The 9,984-nt window shown below is 44.5% G+C and overlaps 1 protein-coding gene across 1 annotated transcript in view; it reads right to left on the bottom strand.

Annotated features, from left to right (window-relative positions):
* Nucleotides 1–2,127: 2,127 nt before the first annotated feature.
* Nucleotides 2,128–9,984, bottom strand: part of TRAIP (TRAF interacting protein) — a 49,086-nt gene continuing 41,229 nt past the window's right edge. Inside the window, exons 12-15 of the mRNA XM_051986346.1 lie at nucleotides 6,274–6,322; nucleotides 4,020–4,169; nucleotides 3,434–3,484; nucleotides 2,128–2,953 (exon numbers count right to left, since the gene is read on the bottom strand). Coding sequence (XP_051842306.1) covers nucleotides 2,840–2,953; nucleotides 3,434–3,484; nucleotides 4,020–4,169; nucleotides 6,274–6,322 — 364 coding nt within the window. The 3' untranslated portion in view covers nucleotides 2,128–2,839. The remainder of the gene's footprint in view (nucleotides 2,954–3,433; nucleotides 3,485–4,019; nucleotides 4,170–6,273; nucleotides 6,323–9,984) is intronic.

Here is a 9,984-nt window from a genome sequence, read left to right as displayed (position 1 = left end):
TATTTATTTTATATACCTATATACCCAGAATTACATAAAAATTTCTCCATTGGAAAGGGATCATGAGTGGAAAAAGCTTAAGAAGCTCTGGTTTAAGCCTCCCCTCCCATGAATGTTCGGTATATTTGTGGGAAGAAGTGAATCCAGTCCTTGGGTTTTGTGTTAACCATCTCTTCACCAAATCACCTGAGTGTTGTAATAGTTTATATCTGGGGGTCTAGCCTGCCAGCTCAAGCAAGGTGGGAAGTGCTATCATCATAATCGTCTTCTCATCTTCCCTTTTTCCCAAAAAGCTAAGATAATTTACTTTTTGTCCTGTGCAGTTTTCATTTTGATTTCTTGAAATCAAGCTCTGAAAAACAGGCTGCAAAAAAAGGGCCCATCGTTTTTAGTCACTTAACTATGCCTTTAAACCTAAATCATTCGGCCTTTCTTTGGATGGCCACTAGGCCTAGCTCAAGCCTGAAAGGCTCATTGTTCAGAAATGGATGGCTTAGAATGAGTATAAATAGCAATTGTATTTATTGGGATCAGAGAGGATAAGGACATAACTAGAGGGGATGGCAGGGTTCAGGGCATCCTTTCTTAGAATTTGAGACATTTTTAAATGGTGAAAATAAAGAGGTAGGAGTCAGGACGAGATGGTGTGAAAGGCAGAAGTGGAGGAGTTAGTTTTCAGAAAATGAAGAGATTTGGAGATGAGGAAGGACATTCAGCAAACTCTTTGGAGGCCCAGAGATGGGCTGTTTTAGGGGAGGGATGCAGAGGGTTTGGAGAAACCCTCTCCGCATAGGTCTCCAAGCTCAAAGAACCCAGAGAAAGCCATTTATTTACTGCTCTGGTGAGTATCTTCCCCAACCGGTTGTGGGAGCAGCGGCAGCTCAGGCTCCTTCGTGGGGCTGAGGGCCGGGGAACAAGACGCAGCCCGCTCTAGGCTACTGACCGCATGGACAATGGAGTTGGGAAGCGCCAGCGACCCAGGCTTTGGGTGGGGTGCTGGGTCACAGATTCGGAGTCAAAAGGAACTAGATCATCCAGGCCATTTTAGAGAGGAGAAGAAAGGCCAAGAGAGTTGCTCAGGTCCAACAGGCAGGACATAGCGGAACTAGAATTTGAATCTAAGGCTACTAACTGCAAGTAATGCAACACTTCAACCCTTCCTTGCTTGTTTTACAGATGAAAACATGGGAGTCTTGGGGGAAAACAGTCAAGCCAGTATATGAACTTGGCTCCATTGCTGCAGGACTGTGGCAGGCCCCCGGGCAGGGACTGTGGGGGCCAGGAGAATGGGGGTGTCCCTTCCTTCCTCTGAATGCTTGTGAGCTTCACTAGATCCCAGGCATGTCCAGAATACTGATGTAATAGGACTCTCTGCTCCCCAGATCTTTGTGGGAGGCCTGGGTCAGAAAACCCTAAATTTTCTGGTTCTGGCCTCCTCCCACTCCCCACCTTTAATTCACTTGGAGGATTACTCTCTAGACCACCACCCTCCACCTTTATCTCATCTGGAGATCATTCCCTAATCCTGGGCTACAAAGGACTAAATAAAATCAAACTCTGTCTCTCAATTCCCTACTACTTTCCTAATCAGGATCTTAGCCAGTTGAGAACCTCTCAGTGTCAAACAAACCAACCTTAACTTGGAGACTGGGCAAATTCTTTGACAAAACCTGCCACAGGGGCTTGGGGATCCCCACACAGTTAGGGTGTCTCATCCCTCAACAGTACCATGTTCCCCTTTATCCTATCCTCCTAGTTCTGGGCCCCAGGCTGATGGAACAAGCTAAGGAGTTTCTTAGTATTTAGAGTGAAACTAAAAAACCACTCTCTGGATTAATGGGCAGGTCCAGAGGCCCATGGCCTCCTCTTCATTCAGATTTCAATGTTCTGCTTATAAAGCTCTCTCTCTCTCTCCAGGAAGGAAGCCTCTTTTTTCACCCCATCCCCACCTCTTAGATCCTAATGGGTGACACAAAAGAGACCAAAGAAACAGAAGGTAGGTGATCCCCCCAAAGCCATAGTAGAATACCCCCTTTTCCTGGGGCCTCCTTCACCTAATTCATGTTTCCTGGTCTGGAGCCTAGATACCTTTATCTTCAGGCAAGAAAAGTGCTGGCCACACCCCCACATTGGTGAAACTTTATTTTACAGGATCCTCATAAGACCACTGGTCTGCCCAGGAGCTCTGCTGCAGCCCAGCTCCACAGCAGCCCACCACCTTCAGGAAAGCAGGCAGTCCTTGCTTAGCTGCTCTCCAGGCCAAGGACATGAGGAGTCATGAGGGCAGAACCTACCAGGAAGTCGGGGCTGGGCAGAGGGATATGAAAGCCCCAGAGGGCCATACGGAGAGCAGGGCAGGACTTAGAGCTCTGCGCTCACTTCTGGTTCCAAAGAGGAAAAGCTGCACTATAATCAGGGAGCTATTTGGGTGCAGGGGGTGGGGGTGTGAGGGAAGAGAATCAAAGCCCTGAGCCCTGGAGGAGCACCCCGCCTTCCCCCTATCTAAGCTACCTGGGGATGCTAAAGGGAAGGCTGAAGTGCAAAGTCCCAAAGAGGCACCAGAGTTTTGGCCAGACTGGCTGCACATGCTGCCACAGGCAGGAGTCATCCCGGGGGACCGTGAGCAGCACAAGATGCCCCATGGAGGCCCTCAGGGAGGGCAGAAGCTGAACTGTGTTGGGGGGGGGTGTTCCCACCCTGTGGGCTAGAGGCTTGCAGGAACTGTCCCCACATCCTAAGCCAACAGGTAGTCCTGTCTCTCAGAAGCCTGGAGAGAAAGGAGAATACCCAGTAGTCTTTTCTTGTGCACTCTGGTCCCGATGCGGATAACCCGGAGGGGTTATCTCAGGAAAGTATCCAACCTCGCCTGGACAGAGGGAACTGCTTTCCTTGACACGGCCTTGTGCCTAGGCTTTGGCTTTACAGGCAGTGGACGGATGACAGAGAGGTCAGTCTGGAGAAGCTGTGGTCAAGAAGAAAGTCCAGGAGTCTGGAGACTGCAGGGAGGGGGTGACAACAGAGGACACGCCCTGTGCCCATACCCCCACACCAGAACAATGCTGCTGAGCCAGAGAAGGACTGATGGCACCCCTCCTTCCTCTCAGCAGATCAGAACCACAAAATCACGGCAAGATTCCTGGTTACCCCATTATACAAATAGGGGAGGACACTTAAAGAGGAAATGACTGCTGTAAAAACTAAAGGCAACAGGTACACTTTTACAAAGCCCCAAGGCCCAGCCCTGGAGAAGCCAGGACATGGTCCAGCTCATGACTGTGCCTCTCAGGCCTGGGGGCATCCTTTGGGGCCCTGGGGTTCTGGCTGACCTAGCTGTGATCAGTGACTAGGAGGCCATCAGATAGTCCCTACAACCTTCCCCAAGACTCCTCAGCTGCCTGTTCCCCACAGCAAACTCAGGTCAAAGAAAGGATACAGGTTGAATATACTTGCTTCGTCCTCCGAGGCCGTCAAAACCTGTTCTTACCTATGGCAATACAATAAACATATATGAAGTGCCTGTCATATGCAGAATGCTGTGATAAGTCCTGGGAGAAATAAAAAGCTTTGATAAAAGATACGATCCCTGTCTGATGCCTCATCATCATCACAGTGAACATTTACATAACATTTTTAAAATTTGCAAAACACCTTCATACATATTTTATTTGATCCTCAAAACAACCCTGTGAAATAGGATCTATTATTATCTCCTTTTAGAGATATGGAAACTGAGGCTTACAGACACAAGTAAGTATGATGGAAGTAGGATGAAATACAGGTCTTTCCTATTTTCAAATCTAGCATTTCACTCAGTCACAGCAGGAAAGACAGGTTCTGTGGGTGAAGAAGGGCCAGCTGCAGAGCTGCCAGCCCCAGAGTCAGTCAGCCAGCCTGGCCCTGGCATCTGTTCTTGGCACAACAGCCTGACTCTCTAGGGAAGCCCACAGGGCTAAGGGAGGTGGGTTGAAGGAGGTTCAAGGCTCAGAGACTCACTGCAATAGTAAGGTCAAGGTACTTACAGTTCCACTGTTCCTGCCTGGGTCCCTGAGGCTGCCCAGGGGCCTCTTCTTGCCCAGGACAGCATTCCGAATGAATGAGGGAAAGTTTCCCACCAGCTCATCATCTTGGTCTCCAGTCCAAGGCTGATCCCCAAGAGAGAGACCACTCACCTGAAGGGGAAAATCCAGGACCTCATGAACTGATGCTAAGTGAAATGAGCAGCACCAGGAGATCATTGTACATGGCAACAACTAAGGCTATACGATGATCGATTCTGATGGACGTGGCTCTTTTCAACAATGAGGTGATTCAGGCTTGTTTCAATGATCTTGTGATGAAGAGAGCCAGTCATATCCAGAGAGAGGACTGTGGGAACTGAGAGTGGATCACAACATAGCATTTTCACTCTTTTTGTTGTTGTTTGCTTGCATTTTATTTTCTTATTTTTTTCCTGGTTTGATTTGATTTTTTTGTGCAGCAAGATAATTGTATAAATATGTGTGCATATGTTGAATTTAACATATATTTCTATCAGGTTTAACATATATTGCCATTTGGGGAGGGGGTGAAGGGGGGGAAATTGGAACACAAGGTTTTGCAAGGATTAATGTTGAAGAATTATCTATGCATATGTTTTGAAAAATAAAAAGCTTTAATAGAGGGAAAAAACAAAACAAAACAAAACAAAACAAAACTAAAGCCCAGTGGGAATTTGATGACTTGTCCAAAGTCACCTAACTGGTTCTTAGGAAAATTTGCACTGGAACACAGGTTTCTTCCCAAAGTTCTTTCCACCATACCACCCCTTGAATAAAGAGAATCCCAGAAGTAGACCATCAGTATCCTACACTGATCTAGGTGGTAGCCACTTTTTAGGACTAAAAAGGCAAAAAGCAAGAAAGAAGCAAAGCTTTTAGTAGCTATTGAGGCATGGAAATATGCATGCTGATCCAAGGGGTGCTTGAGAAAAGAGAATGTTAGAGCTTGAAGAGAACCTTAACCCACACCTTTAATTTTAGACTTCTGGTGCCAGCCAAGTGTTCTGTTACACCATGCTATGGTAGTAAGAATCATGACCACCACTGGCAGGCTGTCAGATGTATCCTTTTGAACTTGCCCAGAAATGGCTCTTAACCCCAGGAAAGAACAGAGTGTGGTAGGCTGCTGGAGAAGGACTTAATCTAACTCTTCATATAGCGATATTATCGGATCCTATTATTTGGCCTAAAATGGCTCCACTTCCTTCATCAATACAAATTGTGTGATCCTGGGCATCATCTTTTGGGAAATGTGGCTGGCTTCCTCATTTATAAAATCCTCACAGTAGCTCCTCCACAGGATTATTGTACTTTGTGCATCTTAAAACATTATATAATGATGATCAACTCTGATGGACATGGCTCTCTTCAACAATGAGATGATTCAGGCCAGTTCCAATGGTCTTGTGATGGAGAGAGCCATTTATACCCAGAGAGGGAACTAAGTGTGATCACAACATAGAATTTTTACCTTTTTGTTGTTTGCTTGCATTTTGTTTTTTCTTTTTTTCCTTTTTAATCATATTTTTTTTTGTGCAGCATGATATTTGCGGAAATATGTATAGAGGAATTACACGTTTAACACATATAGGGTTACTTGCTCTCTAGGAGAGAGGGTGGGGAGGAGGGAAAAAATTTACAGCACAAGATTTTGTAAGAGTGAATGTTGAAAATTATTCATGCACATATTTTAAAAATAAGCTTAAAAAAAAATGGAAACCCCCCCTCCCCCCACTATTTAATAATGTCTCCATTCTAAGAAAATGAGGAAAACAAGTTCTTGGGATCATGAGAACAGGGGCATTTTTAAAAATAAAATTTTGCTGAAGATTTTTTATTTCTATGCCAGTTATGCCCTACATATCTTTACATCTCCCAACTTGGAAGAGATGGAAACTCTAGGCTCAGTTAAACAAAAGTGCCAGGTACATAGTAAGCACTTAACTAAAAATTTTCTGGCTGGCTGAATGGTCGGTCCGTTATGTTTAGCTTTACCCACGCTGTGTGGAAATAACCTGGCTCATTCTGTATTACGCTTCCTGTTGGAGAAAAATCAGTGGTCCAGGACCCGTATTTCCTTCCTCACTATGGCAGTTCCCACCACGTCCCGGACGGTGGTACCTCTCTCCCCTACCGCGCCCAGACACGCCCGCTTTAGAGCTGAGAGAAGCACTAAGGGAAGAGTCCAAAGCTGGCCAGGTCAGTTCCACGAAGAGCAGGGGGACAGAGGGCTTACCTTCGTGGGGTCTCTGCTGCTTTTTCTGGAGACACCAGGAGTCAGAGAGCTGCAAGAGAATCCCAAGAGAGGGTAAGAAGGTGAGAGGCTGACTGGAGAGCTGCCTGCCAGAGCGGGAGCTATCCTTCCCGACCCAGCAAACCCGGCCTTCACCAGGCAGTGCCCCCCACAAGAAGGGGAGAGGCTGCCTCCTGCCACTCCTTTGTGATAACACCTTTTGGGAGCCGGCCTGCAAGCTTTTCAACATAGCGGTTATCCCCAGAATCCTCCACCAGGGGGCACCCTCTCTACAGGTTTGCCCTGGTTCTGGGTATAGCTTCATTCATCGCTCCCCTTGACACCCACAAAGGTTCCAGCTGGGCTCTCTATGCTGCTAGCAAAAAAAAAAAAAAAAGGTTGGGGAGGGCATGGGGAGGGAGAGGCAAAGTCTCAGTATTTAAAAGATAGCAAATAAAAGGCTTTCTCTGGTTCCACTGAATTCAAACGCTTGTTCTCAACATGGAGACCTTATCTGTGGGGGTGTTTGCTTATAAAGGTGGTAGAAGTTCTAGCCAGAAGGGCCCCGAGAGATGAGTCTGAGGTCTTCACTGCTCACTAACAGATCAGGTACTGCCGTCTCTACTTGTTCTTCGGTTCCTTCAGCTATTCCTTGGGACCCTTGGGCCAGCTGTCTCACAAGGACATTTATAGGAGCCATCTCTATACGCAGTCTGATACTACATAGTAACACCCTTTAAGCCCTCTTATTCAGCTCCTTCCCCCTCTGCCTGGAACACGCACCTTCCACATCAGTGATGCTGAAATGTCTCCTCTGAGGCTCAATTAGGATGAGCTATCTCACCATTTCTTTGAACAACAACTAAAACTAACTTCTTTTTTCTCAAATATTCCCCAAACTCAAGATTACTTAATCTTGTATCAAATTTCAATTGTGCACATCCTAGCCCATTAGATTAATTTCTCGAGGGCAAGGACTCTGGTTTCTCAGCTTTGTTTCTGCCGTATATAACAGTATTTAAACATCTGTGAACTGAGATCACTCTCTTAAGACCTGTTAAATGGTACCTCAAGTTTTTCTATGGCTATCTTAAGAAGTTAAGCATGGAATCCATTTACTGCTCCCCTCCCTCCATCCTTTTCTATCACTACTGATGACATTAAGAGCCTAAAATAGGAATGAATTATCATCTGCCACTAAATCTTGATCCTTCATTTCACTTCTCCACTTAATACTCTAAGCAAGTGTTTGGCAATTTGGGGAATTGCTTAAATCTCCGAATTGACCTTTTCCTACTCTGGACAGATTTCTTTAAGCAGCACAAGATTTCCTCTGATCCTAGATGATGTTAATTTTACTAGACTGAGAATCTGTTCTACTTAACTGCTTCACTGCAGCTGCTATCCACAGATGAATTTAATTCCTTGTTACCCCTAAAGTTTATTTGCTCCTTCGGTCCTCTCACTTTATAACAGATACCTACTTCATTTCCTGGCCCAAAGTCATTTCCGAACTCAATCTGCTCTCCACACTGCAGATTAATTTTCCTAAACATTGTTTTGATTATGTCACTCCTTATTAAAAATGTTCATTGACTCCTGATTACCCATGAAAGTCTGACTAAATTCCTTCAATCCAGGATTTAAGACCTTTCACAGACCAACTACAATTACCTTCCCCAGACCAACTGCAATTACCTTCCCAACCTTATCTCACTTTCTGAAGCCAAAAGTCTACGTCCCCATTCATTAAAAGTCTCTATTCTTTCCTGCCCCGTTGCCTCTGCTAACATTTTCCCCCACCTGAGAACCTATTGCCATCCCTCCAAGAGCCAGCTCAAATGCCACTGCTACCATGAAGTTTCTCTGACCTTCTACATAGAAGCAATTTCTTCCTCCTCTCAACTTCCAGTTTTTATTTCCCTTTCTTAAACATATAATTTAAATACAAGGAAGGATGTCATATCTCATGACTTGCCAGTTATGTAAAAGAACTATGTCTTATCCAGTATCTCAACTTCAATAGTACCTTATCAATCATTCATAGGACTGGAAAGAGTCTTAGAGGTCAGCTAGTGCAACCTCTACCCTGCATTGTTAATTAGGCAGCAAATGTTTGTTGAGTAAGCACTGCAGAGTTTGGATTCATTCTCTCCAAGTATCCCCCAAACTATTAGCATCTGTTTTTAGGTCTAGAATAGGCAATTAATAGTACAGCAACATGTCAGGGATCTCATCAGGATACTCAGCTCTGAACTACTTTTCTTGCAACCCCCCAAGTGTCTTTTCTGAATTTCAAAGCTGTTCTCTCTTTAGTTTTTACCCCAGTTTATTTTTGAAGGCTTTCTTTTTGATAAAACTCTCCATCTTTTTCTAATCAGTACTTTCTGACTTAAGGAACACTCCTCAGTCAATTAGCCTTCCTGAGGCACATCAATGGAGTAGACAGAGTGCTGGGCTTAGCAATCAAAGGACTTGAGTTGGAATCCTGCTTCAAGCATTTAGTGGTGATGTGCTAGTGCAAATTACTAGAATTTCCTCAGCCTCAGCTTCCTCATCTGTAAAATATGGATACTAATAGCATTTATTTCACAAAGTTGTGAGGATCAAATGTGATAATATATGTAAACTGCATTGCAAAACTTACTGAGGCTAAACAAATACCAGTTATCATTTTCATTTCTGAAGATTCTGATCTCTTATCAGGTAGCTATCAGCGATCTTTTCCTTGACATCAAGCTTCACTTCTCTGGGATGTTTGACTATTAAGGCTTTCCATTCATCTTGACTGCAATGGCAATTGAAGACCAGCCCTCCAGAGAGCTTCTCTCCTCACTTCTCAGCTGGCTGTACAACCTCCACCAAATCCTTCCCACTGCCTTTTTAATTTTCTTTTGTGGGATGTCTTCTCCTATTAGATTATAAGCAACTTGAGGGCAGGGATTATCTTTTTTCCCTGCATTTGTATCCCCAGTGCCTGGCACATAGTATGTTTAATGTTTGTTGACTATTGACTTTCTTGACTTCAAAGGTACAATATTTAGCCCAAACAAGAGCACTTTCTGCCCTTGATTACCTAACTAAAAGTCAAGAGTTTTGGAGCGAAGATAAGGCCTGAGTCAGTTTCCCTCTCACCAGATCTGTTCTGTTACTAGTTCTAACCACCTGTTTGTCAGCGTCATCACTCCCCACTCTAATGACTGGTCTAAACTGTGTCCTTGCTGTTCTCATCTTGAGATTTTGTCTTGAAAACTTATTTCAGTGGTGCTCAATATTCTTTTTTTAGTTTTTATATGAAACTAATCTGTTCTGTGAGTAAATGTAAAGATATGAAGAAAGAAAGGGGAAAGAGAACAGGAAAAAACCCCCAAAATGCCTATAAAACATACCATGAGTTCCATAAGACCTCAGTTTATAGCTGAACCCTGTTTGTTTCCCTACTCTCTGGTCCTGCATGTCTAGACAGTCAATAGTCTGTTTGTTAAAGGGCTGAATAATGAAGATTGTGTGTGCGCCCTCATGTGTCCTTTTGTCTAGGCCTCTGATTTTAATAGTGCAGGGAACTCCCCTTGAGGTTGGGACTTTCTCTACTAGTATGGAATAGCAGCTGCTCTGTACTGGTACACACAGACACACACACACAAAATCCTATAACATCCCACTTTTTGCTTAGTGTCAAGTTTCTCCCACATTCCCTCACCACATTATGTCTGA

This window comes from Antechinus flavipes, chromosome 1, assembly GCF_016432865.1.
Source record: "Antechinus flavipes isolate AdamAnt ecotype Samford, QLD, Australia chromosome 1, AdamAnt_v2, whole genome shotgun sequence".
NCBI lineage: Eukaryota > Metazoa > Chordata > Mammalia > Dasyuromorphia > Dasyuridae > Antechinus > Antechinus flavipes.
This window is presented reverse-complemented; position numbering and strand designations above follow the sequence as displayed.